Source organism: Cydia fagiglandana, chromosome 4 (assembly GCF_963556715.1).
Source record: "Cydia fagiglandana chromosome 4, ilCydFagi1.1, whole genome shotgun sequence".
Lineage (NCBI taxonomy): Eukaryota > Metazoa > Arthropoda > Insecta > Lepidoptera > Tortricidae > Cydia > Cydia fagiglandana.
Genome location: NC_085935.1, coordinates 6,460,224 through 6,480,884, shown reverse-complemented (window position 1 = coordinate 6,480,884; position 20,661 = coordinate 6,460,224). Strand labels below are relative to the sequence as shown.

The following is a 20,661-nucleotide window of genomic DNA, read 5'->3' as shown; positions in this document are numbered from 1 at the left end:
ATCACTACTGTCTTGCTAAAAGTAGGAATTGGCTACATTGACCAATAACATCTGCTATCTGACGGAATAATTTCCTTTTTCCTCGCGTTATCTCGGCATTTTGCCACGGCTCATGGGAGCCTGGGGTCCGCTTGACAACCAATTTGAAGAATTGACGTAGGCACTAGTTTTTACGAAAGCGACTGCCATCTGACCTTCCAACCCAGAGGCGAAACCCAGCCAGGAGCCTAGGCCTTATTCAGATTAGTCCGGTTTCGTCACGATGTGTTCCTTCACCGAAAAGCAGCTGGTAAATATCAAATGATACTTCGTACATAAGCTCCGAAAAACTCTTTGGTACGAGTCGGGGTTTGAACCTGCGACCTCCGGATTGAAAGTCGCACGCTCTTACCGCTCGCTAGGCCACCAGCGCTTTTTAGGGTTCCGTACCCAAAGGGTAAAACGGGACCCTATTACTAAGACTTCGCTGTCCGTCCGTCCGTCCGTCCGTCCGTCCGTCCGTCCGTCCGTCTGTCACCAGGCTGTATCTCACAAACCGTGATAGCTAGACAGTTGAAATTTTCACAGATGATGTATTTCTGTTGCCGCTATAACAACAAATAGTAAAAACAATAAAATAAAGATTTAAATGGGGCTCCCATACAACAAACGTGATTTTTGACCAAAGTTAAGCAACGTCGGGAGTGGTCAGTACATGGGTGACCGTTTTATTTTTTGCTTTTTTTGCATTATGGTACGGAACCCTTCGTGCGCGAGTCCGACTCGCGCTTGCCCGGTTTTTTTATTTCGAAGACTCTTTAAATAGTAATATTAGAAGTAATACATAGGTCATAGTCACGCGTAGTCTAACATAAGCAGTAATGTTCCGGATCCTAGTTCAACAAACTAGCGCAAAAACCACCCGAGACATGATTTAGGCTGAATCACGTTTAATGAAACGATAATCATTATAAATCAACCATTATCTGGGCGGAGTGATCATCGATGAATTAATGTTGGGAGTTTTTATACCGTGCGATGTTTAGTTGAAGATGACTCATTAACTCCTACGATTATATACAGAGGATTTTATAAACGTACTATTTATAGGTAGGGAATGCTTGTAATAGTAATATTTTTACTGTTACATAAAGCCTAATTATGTACAGTTGGATGTAAATACACGAATTATAAGCTCTCTATAATACGTTCAAAACATTTTTTCGAATTTTTCGCTCCATATTGTGCTCTGTTGTATTTTCAAAAGATATAAATCTGTAGCAAATCCAGTTCTGAATGATCTTAAATGAAATCACACATATTTGTGTAGTGACACGTGCAAAAATAACATATTTCGATAGTCCATATGTTCAAATACAACAGAAAGTGTCCATTTTCTGTACAAAGGGGTTAATATGATTCCAAAGAGACAATAAACGTGCCAATCCTTTACATTGCGATGGGAACCAAGAAGAATCCATTGATTGAACAATGCGCAATTGATAATTTTATTACTTACTTTTACTAGCGATTTCACTTGGTGCGTGGGGATTTCATTTGCAACAACTATAAAATTTATCTTAACAAATGTTTATGTCACCAATTTGTCATTTTGATTACTTAGGTACAAGCGTATCGTGTCTATATTTCTCGGTAGATGACGTGGTTTAATGACAGAGGCAGCAGATAAATGCAATATAATTATTATCATCAATCGCAAGTGTCTCCTCATTTTCGCAAGTAGATAATTTAATTTAAAATCATACATTCTAGTAGAAAGGTCGCTTGTTTACGGTAAATTTAAGTTAGATACTCAAATGTGTAGAAATCAAATAGGTATTTTATATCCGTGCTGTATACTTGTGTCGTATGTTATAAACACATCGCCGTACTACGGTTATCACTCGGGATCGCAACGGTCGCCTGATGAATGTTACGGTGCGCCAACCAAATAGGGCAATGTTATTGTTTATTTATAAACTTAAAACCCGAGAACCACAGTGACTGATGTGTCTAAGGGCACCAAGGTGACATACGGCTTTACTCAGTCGAGAAAGAAGACTACTTGGTCAGGAGCAGCTTTTTCCGACTGGCCCGTGACAAATTTATATTTTGTCGATCGAAAGAGACGCGATAGAATCGATACGTGGCGATTTATAGTGTCTCCGCTTGATCGATTTGGATTATTCCGAGTTATGGGTTACCGCCGTTGGGTTTACTGTTATTGGCGTATTATTCGGTCCTGGCTTTGTTTACGGGAATGCAATCTGTTGTATAATTTTGTTGCAATGTAAAACAGGTAGCCCTACTATCGCAATTTTCTCGAAATAGGTATAATATAAATGAAATGGTAAAAAAAAAGTATAACTTAATTATGACCGTATTTTTTCTAAATGACTTCTGCGCCTCTGTGACCTACATACTACACAGTAACTAACTGCTTACTGCACTTGTGCCACTTGCAGTGATAATTTTGTGGCAATTAGGTGCACTTAGTGTATTTTTTGCGCGTCCCAAAACCAGCACCGAATTCCTTAATCGACTTTAATGAATTCCGCTTTTTCGTTTTTGACTTTTTCCAGTGAAATGCTCTGAATTTCGAACTGGTGACAGATTTTAAATTCTTCCCTTACACTTGGCCCTTTATTTTTTGTGTGTGTTTGTTTTAATAATGCATGACATGTAATTATTTTCGCTACGACTTGACAAGTAAAAAAGGTAAAAGGGATTTACAACACTAAATGTCTGCACTTTAAGTTCTTTCCTTGTATGGTGAACGTTGGGTAAATGAGTGACAATTTTAATGTATTTACGTTAAAATATGTAAGATAAGTTCGTCCAATGAGTTGTCATTTTTATAGATTACCCGCAAGTTCAATTATGCAGTAGTATGCGAGCTATTTACTTTAATTTCGCTTTAATGCTGGTTAGTTAATGATGCAAAAAAACTGGTGAACGTTTCCGAGGCTAATTACTTATAGCTGTCCATCAGTAGGACAGCTCCGCTGCCACCTCGATTCTTCGAAACGGATTAAATTGGCAAATCTACATGCACACCATGTAAGGCAACTGGGCGCCAGCAAAAAGCTAACAGCCCGGCCTAAGTAAATACAAATTTCAATTATCATTAAACGTTTTATTTCATCTCCGATTCTTAATTTAAAAATGTGCGCTTGCGAGACATTGACGTAATTGCATGCGCATACTGATAGGTTTTTCCAAGTGCCGCCGGCGGTGGTCGCGTTTTTCCGTGTCGTGTAACATCGTTTTTGATGCGCGCGCCGCATCCCCGATGCGCAAGAGTCGTTGCGTGATTTACGATTGCACTCTGCGATTTTAAAACGGTTTTTCACGTCTCCGCTTCCGAGTCGATAGCCAATAAATCTGGCGCCAAAATGAATGAACTTGCAGCGAGTTTTTATTCGCGATGAGTGGAAACTCTCCTTATGAAGCTGATTCCAGCAGTTAATGCGCTTGGAGAATTTATAGAGATTTCTCTGAATGGGTAACGGTAGGTTACGAGATACCTTTTAAGGCCGCAGTGGATGAACAAGTGGAACGCAGCCTATTAATTGTATTATTTAAGCATTTGTCTAGTCAACTAACACAGTCCAGTCGAGTTTTTGTTATGAATTAAGAAGAATACTTTGTTAATAGGAATCAACGGTAAATGTAATCATAATTGTTATCGGTATGTGTAATGTCAATGGAATTTCGTTGATGCATTGCGTTTTAAAATGGATGTTTTATGAGGTCCGTATCAGGGGTTTTGTTCCAATTAAGGCTCGGCTGGGCTGCGCGGGCGCAGGCGTTGCGAATCGCTAATTACCGAAACTGGGCGCGTGACGTCAGCACCAATAATTGACTGTTTGGATTTACATTGATTATGTTTTAAAATTATGCTTTATATTCAGGTTAAGAATCAACTATACTACTACTGGTATACTATTCATAACTACTTAGGATAATGTTTTAGGTTAAGCACAATTTTGACGTCACCGTGACTATGAATTTGATTGTTTATAGTTGCTATTTGAGTTACATCGGACAACAATTAATTAATGTTCAGAAAAAATAAGAAATCACGGAAGTTTTTACAAGTTCAAGAGATATTTAGGTATACTAGTTAATAGTATAATATAATTATTATAAAAATATTTTTTTATTGCTTGAGTTTAAAATAGACGTAAGGGGCTGACCATAAATTACGTCATCGATTTTTGACGATTTTTTCGAATGACCCCGATTCCTCCTACGTCATGCTACCATCATCCGATGTCCAGACCCCCCCCCCCCCTAATTTGAAATGACGTAATTTATGAATAGAGTCTGTGCGGAAAGAGAAGAGTCGTGGAATGTATGGGGCCCAATACATTCCACGACTCTTCTCTTTCCGAACAGACTCTAGCCTCTAACAAGTAAGTAAATGTTTATTCACTGTGGCTTAAACTACAAGAACGTCATAAATTACAGAATGTAAAAATAATCGCTCACATCTATATTCAATGTCGCCATTCAGACATAAAAGGATGGATGGACATCAGATCTATGAATGATGTCATTCAGAAAAAAAAGAACTACGCTCACTTCCCGTTTGAAGTAGGCCTTGGGGAGTTTTCCATTACCATATGCAAACCTTTTATAGTAAGCAAATTGCTGCAAAAAATATATCAATCACATACTTGTTCAATAAAATATGTCGAAACGTCAGATTAATTCGCGTTAACATCTCGTATACGTATTGTACATGTAAGCTTATTGAAAAATTCCTAAGGGATTACTAATTATAAATATTGTATTTTATCGCAGCCGATGAAAGCCCTGGTCATTGGATCAATTAAGTTAAACAACCGCGCCATTAACTCGATCCCGAAAATTCCGCAAACTCACCGGTGCATACCCGCCTTAATTAACACTTAAAGGCATCATAATCCGACAGGGCACAATGCCCGCCGAGAAACAAAAAGACCACTCGATGTCACGTTCAAAAATGGGAACATATTTTTTTCCCCCGACTCTTTTGTGTGTTTCTCACAGTTTAAAAGCATCTGAAGAAGCACGACCCGGTAACGCACCGCGTCCGATCTTATCGTATCGCGCTATTAGAGGGTCGGCTATCACCATTGAGACATTTCGACACGTCCCTTTTTTGTTTAAAACCTCATCAAAAGATCCAGCTTTAGGTCAACAATGACTCTTTATCATAGTCAATTTTAGTAATTTAAAATATGACCGCGTTATTAACATCCTCGCGGGACTATAGTGGTCTTAGAATGAATAAGCGGATCTGTCAAAAATAAAGACATCATCGTAAAGACCGTCGAATTCCCACGACGGTCCGCCAGATAAGACGCCTCTGAGCGATGAATCGCGTTTTTGCGGGATCATAACCGCAGTATGTTGTCGCCACGACGTCACCTGTGTACACGTTGTTGATATAAAACGCCAATAAATGTCACTTTTTTATGAGTCGCTTGCGCGGTGTATTCACGTCACGTCGCGGTCAGATCGTATCGAGCATGCGCGCCACCCTGCTGCCCCGACGCGCGCCATTCCCTCACGTGACACCGGCGACATCCGACGCGTCGACTCGCATCTCACGCTAATCTAAACCACCATCCTCCATTAACGCCCGAGGCGAAAACTTTTTTCCGACAATAGTCTCATTAGCCTCACAAAAGTCATTAAATCGTTGACAGTGGGCCATTGTCACAGCGTCACGTACAACAAGAGCGCTAACAACGTGTGGAGGATCTCCGGGAAGCGGAACAAATCCGTGATCTATCCCGAATGCCATCCGTCCAGCGCTCACCCAATGAATCCACGCACGGGCAAAAAAACCAACGGTCCGGAATCATTATTATCTTTCTCCTTCGATCATCGATCGCTATTATCCTATTTAAAAGCCTCTCGATTTGTTCTTCGACTTTTTTTGCTTTCGTTCTCCGTCGGCGTTTCAATTCTAGACCCCTACAAAGGGCAAGTTAAGAAAGATGTTTAAGTGTTTAGATACGCTTTTTCACAATTTTTCAATTTAAAAGGAATCATGTCGATGAAGGGCCGGAAGGTGTCGTCACGGATTACCGGCGCTATGGATGTCCGAAATCACATAATACCCTGCACAGTAACATGTTAACTCTCTATACTGGCATCTGTCGAGCAATTAAATCTTCATGACTTCATCTCTCATCAACGACTGATCAGCAGTATCAGCATTCGCTTCAGAAATTCCTCTTTTCCCTATAAAGCTTTATGGTGAATATCAAACCGTTATTAAAATGCGTGCAGCTATAAAGAGGCGTATAGAAAATTGAGAAACTCCGATGGATCTTAAGTCCAGGTAATTCCAAGATATTAATTGGTTGAGGCAATCGTGTGGCGATGGCTCGCCCCGGTCGCACACGAAGCGTGAAATCAGGCCGCGGGAGCGGGGCACACCTGGCCAACAATCACCTTATTATTTGTTGTCTCCCATCCTCCATGCTCGTAAATATCCACGTCAACGTGTGCGATGATTGTGGAAAAAATAAGGTCCACAAAGCCTTTTCACACCGGAGGAAATAGTCTCTGTAAATAGAATGCCGTCCGGTGGGTCTGAATCTCTACATAATGTGCGTGGATAATTTTTCGTCGTAATAAATTCGGATTGTAATGGCTGATGGCGATTGGTTCGAGAGTTTAGTTGCGTTTATTAATATTATCTGGAAATACGCGACGCATCGGACTGGTTTTGGCATTACGTTGATTGCCGCCACCTACGAGCCCGCCATGTTATTGCTGTCTCTCCATTAGCAACCAAGCCTCGTAAATATACAACTTCGGTTTTTAAAAGCGCATATATCTTGTGATATAATTGTTGTTTAATATAACTTCTGTGCAATAATTTAGTGGTTATTATTCACTACTGTTTATATTCAGAAGACCACCTGCTTACTAAGGGTTGTGACATTGACATGTGTAAAATAAATGAGTATGTCTGTCACCCGTCACTATTGCCGACGATAAAATCTGTTTTTTCATTAAAGGGTTTTGTAAATGCCTGCTATGGATCAGTTAACTAGGAGTTATAAGTTATAAATTATTTAGTCGTACGTGGTAGCTATTCATTGTTTCATTACGAAGTATAATGTACCTATATTTCTAATATTTTATAGGGCTCGCAAAACTTATCATAACTATTAGTTGCCAAATACCCCGATAGATGGCATTACACGTCGCATTCAACATTACTTATATTTTATTTTAGTCGTTATATTTTACTTGATTTTGCGGTTTTGGTTTGTTCTTTATATTTTACTTCGTGGAGAAGATAGAGTAGATAAAGAAGTAAGATCAAGATTTGTACAGTGAAGAAAAGGGTTAACTAACTCAAAATGAACACTGCTTACCTCTTTTCATAATAGAGCTAGCATGTGGATTGCTGCTCTTAACCACTAGACTGGAACAGTTCCAGCGATGCCACCGAAACTGGTGCTGGCATTCTCTGACCGCCATCTGCAGACCTTCGAACGCTATGGCGGCGGCGTCAGGCGCTTCGTGGCATGTGGCTCTCTGCTCTCTGGTCAACCCTCCGACTAGGCGGCAGGTCAGAGCGGAGTTGAGGAGGTGGTTGGGCGCCATGTTGTTTCGGGATCTGGGGGAGAAGGGTTTAAATGCAATTCATAACTAATAACAAAATAATAACCAACAAATAATATCCTACTGAGAATATGTATGTATTAAACTCTTTATTGTACAAAGCACAAATAGGTATGGCACAGGATATAAAGGCAGTACAAAGACTTATCTCTTTAACGGATTTCTTCAAGTTAACCTTTGAGTATGTAAACGCTTAAATACGATACGATAAGTTAACGTTAACGTGAATGTCAAAAGCTTGAAGTGAAATAATGCTCGCTGTACAAAAATGGTATTGGTGTATAATTTTTTATCGTAGTTAATACCAAACTTTTTCATTGCCTTATTTTTAATAAGTAATTAAATACTAATAATGTTTCGTATCAACTCGGGTTCTTTCAGATTGTAAGTAAGTACCTATTCTATCGATTTCAATTAATGAGTTTTGAGTCCAGAACCTCGTCAGAAAATACTTAGGTATATAAAGCTTCGATTTAAGGCACTTAAACACCTAAAATTATGTGGTTAATGTGATATTCCACATACTTATTTAAATTAACCACTTAATCATGAGCAAACAATCAAATCGCATAATTAATACAAGTTTTCCACTAATATTAATGTGACCACTAATTAGTAGTTTCTCTTATAATAAATGTCGCTGTAATTAATTTATTCAGAACTGATGTTATCGAACGAGTTTAAAATATTTACTGAATACGAGAAACAATTTGTTACACGGCTACCGATGTTACCGAAATCAAAATATTGAAACAAAATATTTATGGAAGTATTTCACGATAGATAATAAGCACGAAAAGTATTTTAATTAAATGTTGTTTTGGTGAATATCGGTGAGGAATGCTCGGTTTGAAGGCTTATCGAGTTTTGTTGAATATTTGAGATAAAATGGAGCGCAGACGAAATAACTCGGCGAGGAAGCGTTTTGGGGTTTATTCAGATAGACAGGATTGTAATAAATATAATCAATTTTCAATTAGAACTATTTAAAAGGAAATAAAGGGCAGAAGTGATGGAAAATCAGGCGCATGGATAAAGTAAAAAAAAAATTGTGGGTGTGAGAAGACAGACGCTTCAACAACTATGCAAGCACTATTTTCTAAATATACTCTGTACTCTCTTTGTATAAGACTTGTTCCAAAAATGCTACACTAAAATGCTCTACGTTATCTTTAATTTAAAACGATATATATCAAAATACACCGGACCTTGTACTTAAAAAAAAAAACAGTTACTCAGTGTCAATTGCACGACAATTAAGAGGTTTGCTGTCGTTATCAGTTGAAAAACAATATGAAGTTAAACACAGTTTTCCGGCCGAGCTTTGCTTAACTGTCGGTTATCGTGCGGTTCTCACGGTCCAGAGGGCCTACCGCGAACCACGTTGGACTTGTTGCCTCTCTGTCACACTTGTAAATTCGTTCGTAAGAGTGACAGGGAGGCAACACGTCGAACGTGGTTCGCGGTAGGCCCTCTGGCATGCGGGGTGGACCATTGGGAATGGGAATGTTTCACGATTTTCGACGAGCAACATGGCTCATTTAAAAAAGGGATTAGCTTTATATGTTTCACTTGAAAATTGTAATAAACACATTTGTATCGAGAATAAATACAATGAGTTTGGGTAATTATTTTTTACACTACAGAACAAATTATTCGACTTGATTTTCAACTTGTTACTAATCGTGACTATCTATGACTATCTATTAAAGTGTGCATATAAATTAAAAGCGCTTACTTACATTGGAATGAAACTAATTTCTCTAAACTCTATTATTGTAACTGAGGCACACACGTTATTTTCATACATTTTGCAACAATTGCAACACATAAGTTGTATACGTAGGACGCTACGTTTAAGGATTGATGTTTCATCATTACTAGACTCCGCGTTAATACTCAGCTTAACCGCGCTTCTTGACACCAAACCAGTTACCCTGATGAGCTCTTTAATGGCTAGACACTTCACATCATCCATAAACATTGTAAAAACTGAATCAAGCATAAGCTTTTCCAGCGTCGTTAACCTCGGTAACAACTTTGATCCAATTAAAACCCTATATAATTGCTTTGAAAATTCCTCCGCTGGATATAAAAACAATAATTTCGAACCTCAAGTCTTTGCGGATAAAAAAATAATAAATCTCTTGTCGGGACCCGTCTGATGAAATGCTGCGATCCGGGCAGAAAGGTTATTTCAATACAAATTACAGCTACTTGCGTTGCTTCTCTTTGCATGCCGACAATTCTGCAAATACTTTTCTCCTCTCGAGCTCCCATTAAAACAATGACGTAACGCCTCTCACTTCAATCGAAAATCTACCTTCTATTCAGTTAGAAAGACTCAAAGTTGATCGCTCCTATTACACGCTTGAGCCTTTTAAACAGCGAAGACTTAAACCTTGATTGAAATTCCGTGTACTAACAATGTGCTGTGTAGTTGATACCTATTTGTTCGCTATCTATACTATAAGCTTAAGATAAACCTGATTTGTGCGGAGTATGTAAAAATGTTATCCGTAAAGGCAATCGGTTTTCTCGATAACTGTTAAAATGATCGTAAATCGATTACATATGGGCTTATCTCTGCTTATGTCCATAGACCATTAATACTAATCTGTTTGTAGGTTTATTGAGGCTCCATCTTAGTATGAAGTGTATCGGCGTGGGCAAAGTGCTCGAATGTACGTGAACGCATTTAAAACTTTGTGCAATGCTAGATTTTATAAAATAAAAAGAAAGAGGAAGGCGAAAATTAATTTAGAATAGGTAATAATCCAGTAACTTTGTCGAATTTTGTAACCTGGCTCTTTTGCGTCAAATCCGGTAGTTCTGATTTTTTGCAGGCTTGTTTATGATGTTGGCCCAATGAATAATCCAAGTTTGTGACCTCGAGCGCCGAACGCAACTTTGTCAAAAATCGCATAAACCGCAATTTTTTTTCGATTTGGGCGATTATAACCCTAAAGTACTAGTTTTTGATAGTAACTTCCTAGGGCGTTTTTAAAGTATACTAAATTTGCTACAATAAGACACTAGAATTGTCTCTGTACATCTAATATTTTCCGAGATAAAGCCTTTCAAAATTTTATAATTTTACATCAGTTCTTAGGTATAATATAAGGGTTAGTTAGGTAATTTAAATATGGAATTCATCACCGCCACGTTCTACAAAATATTTCTTCAGTGCACTGTTACAGATGCGCTTACCTACAGTGTGTGGGTACCTAAGTCTCACTCGCAGTTGTCACGTTAGTAAATACGAGTGTGGTGTTTGCACTAGAGTCAAAATCTCGAGATATAAACCGTGATTAAATATAGTTTTACTTATAGGTAATTTCCATATTAGCCTAAATTGATTATTTTAAATTACAAAATACAAGTACACACAGCTGCAAAAGTCCATCCCCACTTTATGAATGGAATCTGCATTATTATAGGGGCAAGATAAGCACGCAAGCGAATTCCGTTTACTTGGTCTCCTTAGACATAAATAAACGTGGTTCTCTAAAATATGTAAACACTAACAGCGCTAAACGTTTACCTAGCAGCAGGACAAATTACCTATATTTATTGCCAACACTCCACTTGGGCTATTTGACGGAATTACCAAGTAATTCATGATTATGAATAGTAATTGCTTCTACGTGAAGCTAAATTTTATGGAATGGGCGCGTATAGAAAGAGAAACGGTGCCGTATTAGAACTTCAAGATATTCACAAGAGACGACACGTACTGGATCCATTCTAGATACGTTATAGTTTAGATATCAACTAGTTCTCTTTTGCAGCGCAATTCGGGCAACCTATGTCACTTTTACGTTAGATAGAGTAAGATGTCTATTAGATGTGAATTGGATCTCTAAGTCATATCCTGTGGAAATCGTTCAAGAGTATCTCCAGGGGGCCGATTTTTGAATTTCGATCACTCGATTTCGTCACTCGAAAATCGGTAGAAAACGGCGAAATGCTAATTTTTGAAATACGAGCGATCGAAATTTGGAATCTAGTGGTATTGACCACTCGATTTCAATTCTATTAGTAGAATTTAAACGCCTAGTAGTGGAGATATCATTTAACGAAATACACGAAATCGAGTGGTCGAATTTCAAAAATCGGCCCCCAGAATCGCTTAAATGTCAAATTTGACAGGTTAAAACTTAAACATATCGTTATTGTATCTTGGTGATGTCTAAAAGATGTCTAATAGATGTCTATTTCAAAATCCGAATCGGGCCCACGGTTTGCTGACTACATATGTTAACATCCATTAAAAGCTTAAAAAGTTAAATTAATAAAAATTTTAGAATCCTATACTTCCTATGTTATATGAAAAGGATGGCAATTAAGTATGATGATAAGATTTTAGCGTTTATGAAAATTATGATTATTCCGTCAAGAGATGACCTTAAAAACACTACCTACTTCGCGTACTTATAATACACGTTACACATAAGTATGTAATGGATATATGTAGTTGAATTACCTATAGCAATCTTTTTGGTACGAAAATATGATTTAAAAGTTTTAAAACAGACCCACCAAAGCGCCTATATGTCTATGATTTTGTTTCACTTATTATTTTAAATTAATTTACATTATTAATAAAAAACAGGTGCATATTTTACACCTATCTTCAACTCGAAACATGACTGAGTTACTACAAATTGTATTAGGTATGTAATGATTAATCAATTTCTTTGAAATGTCATTTGTTTAGGTATCATGCTTTGTCTGTGTAATTAGAACTTTTGAAACTAGAATTTTATTAATTAGGTATTAATCAGAATTGATAAATGTGACTTTCTTTTCAAAACCCATTTGTTGTATTAAATCAATTTTTTACATATCTGGCCGAGGAGTGTAGGCTTTCTATCTTCATTTCATGGGTTTACGTCAAAATGAATTCTCTTCAAGCTAAGCTGATTTATCGTTAGAACCGTTCTCTAGAATTAAATACCTAACATGTAAAGTTTGAGTAACATATTTAAGTACCTACTACGTGTATATTTCAGGCTTGGTTCTCACTCCATTGTTTGCATACAATGGCAATGGTTTGTATATAATACCTAGTCGGTTATTATTATTTTGCACAATATGTTGAAAATGAATGAATCTGAAACTGAATACAATCAATATGTTCAAGATATCTAAATATTAAAACTATACTGCAAAACGTAATTCAAGACCAAAAAAAGTAAGAAAATGTTGCCATTGCAATATTTTTTTTGTAAAATAGTAAATTCATTTTGATAAATAATCACGCTAAGATAATTTATTCATTAGTAATTTTACTCCTACTATTTAAAAAAGTACTTTTATTTACTTATTTGTACATAAATACAAGACGCGCTAGTAAAAAAGTGGCAACATTTCTTACTTTTTTTGGTCTTGAATTACGTTTTGCAGTTTAGTGGCTCTGTAAACTGTAGACCTCGAAAACCCTCATGTCCATTTTGAAAAAAATCCAAAGACATTGAATCGGCAAAAATCCCATATATTTATCGAACGTTGTGCAGGAGAAGAGCAGGAGAAACAGATGGGCAGAATTGGCACAGCTTCGCTTTGCTCAGTCAAAGAATTAAAATCATATTACCTACTTTTTATATCAATTGATATCAATTATACCTCCCTACTTGTATCGAAAATATCGTATCGTATCAAAAAGTCAAAGAGCTGGCGCAAAATAGGGAAAGCTGGAAGATCTCCACCGATAAGAGATTTTTTTGTAATTACAATTCTGATAAGTACGACTATATAAAATTACTTACGCTTTACGCGGCAACTTACGCGAATAAATATGGAGTTAAAGTGGAATTACTTTATAATAGAGGCCACAGTGGTCGAGGAAGTAATTTCTTCTTACGTTTAATTGGTTATGAGAAGCTTACAGCAAAGATGAGAAGGATTTTGCAATCTTTAGAATAAATATTTTTTTCTTATAGCTAAAATAATATTGAATTAGTATTTTTGTTCAATTACGGATTCGTAAAATTATACTTTTAGGAAAAACTACATTTTTTCAAACACACGTATGGGATAATCTTACAGAAATCGTCCTCGTCCCACAGTCAGCTCAATAAGGCTTGCATTGTGGGTACTAGTCGACGAAATATATATGTTGCAGTCAAAAGTGTGAACTGGTTAAAAGAACTTTTAACCGACAAAAAGAGGCAAAACTGCTTTTGACTGAGCATGTTGGTTAAAAGTAGTTTTACCTGAAAATCATACCTATTTCTGGCAGGAGTTTCGTTTTTAGGGCGTAGCAAAAAAAAAATAACCCTAACCTACCTATCTCTGTGAACAGTTTCGTTTTATGGGCGTAGAAAAAAAAAATAACCCTAACCTATCTATCTCTGGTACTTTTGACTGATAGTAACAGTCACAATTACTATTAACCAATGATTTTCAGGTAAAACTACTTTTGACCAACATGCTCAGTCAAAAGCAGTTTTGCCTGTTTTTGTCGGTTAAAAGTTCTTTTGACCAGTTCACACTTTTGACTGCGACATATACACATGGACAAATTTAGAGGAACGCAAAAAAAAAGTTTAATTACAAATTTTGAAATTAGGTACTTTAGGTGCTGTAATCCAGTAATTACATTACACCATTTTTTGCGTTGGACTTATGGACGTTATATTTATACTCATGGACTTATCTGCGTCCATGAGTATATTACAGATATATATTGATAACAGCACAGAAGTTAGACTAGCATTGTCCCTTCTAGCATTTGTTCTGACATCCGTGTCAGTAGTGATTATACGGCGGTGGCATACTCGTGCCGTAGTTAGCAAGCTCCTAAATTTGCCCGATTGGGTGGCCCCGGCTTCTCGCGTCGTATATTTGCATTTGTCCGCTCTACCACACAAACTTTTAGAGGCGAACTACGCTAAGTTTTCCTGCCAAGTGCTACGTCAAGTATGGGACTTATTATTGTACTGTGACGTAACATAGCCTATAAGTTAATACTAACAACTATGGACTGAAATTGTCTGAAAATAAATATTTTTTATTTTTTATTGTTATTTTTTTATTTTATTTTTATAGGGACATGGTATGCATTCTTACTGCCAAGTTTGTGCAAAGTTAGCGTGGTTAGAGTCTATGTAGTTGCTTTTATTTAAAGTGTATCTTTTGTTGAAACATATCTTGTGTAAATTGATTTTTATATTTATCGTTTGATGTAGGATTACTTTGTATTGTGTTTGTCTTTGTATTGTATTGTAAATGAATAATTAATATAAATTAGATCTGTACTATATGAAATGATATACTGCGACATTGAAATTGTACCTACCTGTAACTTTGGTGTTATTAATAAATATTTGTATTTGTATTGTGGGCAAAAAGTGATCAAAGAGTCTCATGCGGGTTCTCTTATTTATCGCCGAAAATGGTATGGCCGATTATCACTTCCCAACTCACGTTTGGCGGAATTTTATTTCGCCGAATTTTCATTTCCCAATTTATCAAATGGTTTTTTTTTATTTGCCAACCGCACAGTTGCCAACTAAACGTTTGGTCTGTGTTTTATAATGCCAATTTTCAAAATGCCAACTTTCATGTCGTAGAATGTTTTAGTTGGCATAATATACACTTAGTTGTTTATTGTCTACAAATCGTTTCATTTGGTCAGACTGTGCCAAAGGGGGGCCGTTTTGTAGGAATAACTTTTCTCTAAAATCAAAAACGGCCGAGATATTTGACACGAAAGTTGGGATATTTGACCCGAAAGTTGCTGTGTAATTACGTTTTTTAGGTTGTTGAAAAAAAAAATAACCTCGAAGACTAAGGCGGGAGCAAAGCTCCCGCCTTAGTCTTCTAACCTAACCATATCCAAGTCGGCTCTGCCCCGGAAGGTCTTGCTCGCTCGCTTCGCTCGCTCACTGCCACTGGCTTCAAATATTAAAATATACATTATAAAAAGTCGAACAACTCGGCCATTTTTGATTGTTTGGTATGTATCTTTTTCTTATTTGTAACTTGCCTAATGTATGAAAAGCGAACTGTAGCTTCAACGAAACGTTATTCGTCCAAGAGTTGTTCGACCAAGTGAAAGTTTTGACAAATGATAAGTCTCCCAAAAGTTTAGAGGCGTTATAATAATCTGCTTTACAATAATTCTACCAATTGAAACGTTGTCATACAAAAATTTGCTAATCGTTAGTTGTCAAAGTGAAACGTCGGCGAAATGTTGGTTGGCAAATGAAATTCCGCCAAAAATAGTTCTGCGAAAAGGCAGAACACCTCTCATGCGATGTCATGTGATAAATCGTTCAACTGGACTGCTGATTGCTTTTCAATTATATTTGTTGAATGTATTATTTAGAATAATTAGTGTAGTCGCATAGCTTCTTTTGAGATTAGCTAACATTTTCTTATGGACAAAAAATATAAGACTATTAAAATTAAAGACAAGACTATTAAAATTATAAAAAAAACTAGCCCTTGGGAGCAGACAGCCCCCCACCATTATACCCGTGTAAAAAAATGTACGGGATGTATTTTTAAGATGTAATAAATAATTCTCTTCCCGGTTGTATAGCTGTTGCTGTATTTGCATGCATTATCATTTCTACCATCATGCGGCGCCATTAGTATGATTAGTGTCGTGATGGCACGATAGTTGAAACTACAACTGGCTACTTTTCTTAATCCCAATGGACTTACGTCTGAAATAAATGATTTTTATTTTTTTATTCATTAATTTATTTTTGGATTGGGCCATACTCTCTTGTTAAGTATACGGACCTATCAGTTCAAAATAACTCTACGTCTACGATTCCAATAGATGCTTACGTAGATATATCAATAAATCGTTCCGCTTGTATGGCTGTTGCCCGGCAGTATTTGCTATCATCATGCGACGCCATTAGCATGATTAGTGTCGTGATGGCGCGACAGTTGAAACTACAACTGGCTACTTTTGAGATTGGGTCACACTCTCTTGTTAAAAAAAGTATATGGATCTTATAGTTCAAAATAAATCTACGATTCCAATAGCTCCTTATGTAGATTAATAAATTGTTCCGCTTGTATGGCCGTTGCTTGTATGGCAATATTTGCATGCATTATCATTGCTATCATCATGCGGAGCCATTAGCATGATTAGTATCGTAATGGCACGACAGACGAAACTACAACTAGCTACTTTTGAGATTGGGTCACACTCTCTTGTTAAAAAAAGTATATGAACCTAATAAATAACAGTTCAAAATAAATCTACGATTTCAATAGCTCCATACGTATAGGGATATCAATAAATTGTTCCGCTTGTATGGCTGTTGCCCGGCAGTATTTGCATGCATTATCATTGCTGTCATCATGCGGCGCCATTAGCATGATTAGAGCCGTGATCGTGATGCCACGACAGTTGCAGTGACAACTGCTTTTGAGGTGGGGTTACATTTGTGATTTTGATAAAATTGGGGGCGTAGCCAAGAAACGCCAAAAAAAACATGTATCGGGATGACAGATGCTAAGAGAAGTCACGTGACTATTATCACACATTATTTATAGTTGGTCAAACTAAATTTGTTAGTAACTAAGAACAAAAAACTATACTCATCCTTTTCTTTTGGGTGCTGGTACTAGTGTAAGACAAATCTCTGTCTATGTTTCTCTCTGTCTATGTTTGAAATGGGACAGTCCTTAGACAAACTATAAGGTTGTATTGGCGTTTTCGAACGATTGTCATCTTGGCTAGGGCCCTGAACCCTAAGTACTAATAAGACACGAGGAAAACCTGTAATTAACTATTTCCTAAAAAGAAATTAAAATACCTAAATATACCTACCTAAAATGTTATAGGTAAGGCATACTAAAATCCCTTGATCACTCATATAGTTTAAAAAATCGGGTGAATTAAAACAAATCTTAAACTATAAAAGTAGCTAAGCGCTAATTGTGAAGGAAATATCAATATAATATGGTACCTACATAAGTATTGCATACATTTGAATAAATTACTCTTCCTTTTCGAAAGTCGGGTAAAAATAAACAAACAGTGTTTGCCAATAGACTTACCTTGCTTTACTAAACAAAATGAACAGCAACAAAATGATTGCCCTAGGGTTTTTGTGCATTCTGTGCTCTTCGCCGATACCGTGCTTCATGTTGGCAACACCACCTGGCCCCGAGAGCTCATCGTTTCCGCTTCACTGACAATCTCACCGCAAAACAAGCGCGCACTTCAAAACTCACATAAAACAACCAAACTCCAGTTTAAGCAATTAACGTCCTGGCTGGCAATTAAAAAGATAACAAGAAAAAAAAACCGATTAAGCATGGAATCCGTCACGACGTTTCAAATTTCGAACTGTTTTTTAAATTGTTTGTTTATACGGTTGCCGTCGGGTCGTGTAGAGCGTGTTTGGCCGCGCTGCGTTCGGATGCGTGGGCTGTGAGGCGTGTTCTTCGCGCCGCCCAGATGTCGAGAAAAAAAGGAGAGGCAGACGCCTTGCCGACCCCACCTACTCGCTCATTATCCTTGTTTACACGATATTACTTTATTATTTAGACACAAAGTTACACTGATGGAATAGGCGTGTGCTCACAATGAGGTCTCGTTTGACAGTGGCACGGTGGACGGAATCCCTGCCTATATAAAACGCCCCACGCTTTATCCGGACCATGGGAAACGTCCCGTTTAACGGATTTATTTTTGACATTTTGTTTACATTGTCACTGGATTCTATAAAACAACATTGATGTATGTAAATGTGAAGTGAAACCTGCAATGACTACGGGAGTCTCGATTAAAACGGCACTACTGTAAAATCGCATACTAATTCATTGATTTTTTATAGACACAACATGCCTTTTAAATGCTACATGTCGTACAGATAACTTGAAAACTTGTTTTGCTTCGCCTCCGATTAAATATTTATTGAACATACTATGATAAAAAGTTACGTTCATAAGTGGCATATATTATGTATGTATGTAGGCGTGTAATTTTTTAAAAACATTGTTGTTATGTCACTGCAAGGGAATATAAACAATGAATGTATAAATATCAATATTAACAACGGTTGTAATGCAACCATAAAATTAATTTGGCCATATAATCGACTGGGGTGCATTGTCGTAGTAACCCCTTAGTTTAAGGGCACCAACCCCTTCATTAGGGGCGATTTAGTCGCGTGCGCAATTGACAATTGTTGACAATCAGTGTAACAATTAGCAGGCTATTTTCAACCTTATATTGACTGCTTTAGAGTTGAAAAATAAGATGATAATACTCGTTAGTTCAAAAATGTTATTCTCGCTGGATTGTCATAGATTTGGGACGATACAGCTTTATTAGTAGGTACTCTTTTTTATTGTATAACGGGAGTAGGTATGATATTATTTTACGTGCTGTTTTTTACCCATTATCATCTCTTGCCTCTAAAGCTGTAAGTAATTTTATAAATCATTTTTTGTTTTAAAAACTTTATGATAAAAGCTGTCTTATTTGGAGTCAAGACCTAGCTAAGTCTACATATCATCTGCAATGAATGTGTAGTAATGTCATAATAAATGTGTAAATATGTACCTGGTATAAAATATGACGTTTTTAATGACACTTCCACCTTCCATACTTTGTATGACTCTATTAGGTACCTACTCATAATTTTGACAAGCCCAAACTCAATAGTGTTTACACAGAGTTCATAATATGGCCATTTTCTATCTCCATTAATTGACAAGCTTGAACAGTGATATTACTTAGTTTGCCAACGAAGTTAAAGTAATGTATGGGCTCCCTTTACATTCCACGACTCTTCTCTTTCGGCACAGACTCTACATACTCAGTCTATTAACGTTTATCAATCAATGAATTATTTATTTACTTCTTTGAATGTGATACATTAGTAAAGATGTAATAAAACAATTTAGTTAATAATACGTTTTAGTTAATAATACGATTACCTAAGCTGCATGCATGTAATAATTACATTAAAATTAACATTAAATTAATAATATTAATCACAGAAGTCACAACAATAATATCGTTCAATAAATGCGTTATAGTGCGACATAAAATAGACGAAATTAAATAAAATGGAACTAAACATTTCCGTACTAAATTGTTGCCATATTATGATCAAGCATTTTACGTCAAATCAAAAACGAGACACTTACGTAGGAAGTGGCGTACTCAATAATTTTCTACAATTTCTTGTCGGACTATACCTCTGGACCTAAAGGAGTATCTTCTTAACACTAAACAAGCGGTAAAGTTGTTTTTTATGGTATAAAAAACTTGCAAATTAGATACATCAGAACCACGGAGTCATCGAAACGTCAGCAATGCTCATTGTCTCAGCTGCTTATGCGGAGTCAGGGTATGCAAATTATCCCTTTGAAACGCCACGCATCCTCACAATAGACTTAACAATTTATACTTCATTTAATCAAATGTATACTGACGGAATGGTAGTTTTAAGTATCGGGATTCCAGTAAAGTTAGCGTCAAATAGTGGCGGATAAAATAACGCACTTATAGTACCTATCGCCACCCTCTAATATATTTATTTACCTATACTTATTTTTACAATTTACTTAATTTGCTTTATACACTATGATTTTTAATCGGTGATTTTTAATCACGATGTTTTTTCGCGATTTCGCGGTTGATTTCATAGTTAAATGTGATCGCCATCGATGACTGAATTAGAAAAATTGGTTCCTGATCATCGATTAAAAATCATCGTGTATATTGAGACAGCAGAAACAGAGACAGAGAAAATGATTATTTTTAATGAGGGTACAGTTTCTACTGAACTCCACATAGGCAATGCCTGTCCTAGGCAATGGGTCCAAGGCTCGAGAGTCCAAAAAAGATTTTTGGGACTTTCGATGCGTGACTCCAACTAACATTTGGCCAGTTTTAAGGATACTTACCTTAAACCTTTATCATATAATTTATATTCCATAAATGTTATAAAATGAAGATATCGGCCGAGTATATAAATAACAATCCCGTCGTGTTGTGAGAATGATCGACGTTTACCTGTCATTAGGGCGTATCGCTCAGTAAATACGTTGCGA

The 20,661-nt window shown here is 36.7% G+C and overlaps 1 protein-coding gene across 1 annotated transcript in view; it reads right to left on the bottom strand.

The window, feature by feature from the left end:
- Positions 1-18,339, bottom strand: part of LOC134663521 (protein Wnt-10a) — a 36,782-nt gene extending 18,443 nt beyond the window's left edge. Inside the window, exons 1-2 of the mRNA XM_063519914.1 lie at positions 17,650-18,339; positions 7,368-7,612 (exon numbers count right to left, since the gene is read on the bottom strand). Coding sequence (XP_063375984.1) covers positions 7,368-7,612; positions 17,650-17,738 — 334 coding nt within the window. The 5' untranslated portion in view covers positions 17,739-18,339. The remainder of the gene's footprint in view (positions 1-7,367; positions 7,613-17,649) is intronic.
- Between the last annotated feature and the right edge of the window lie 2,322 nt (positions 18,340-20,661).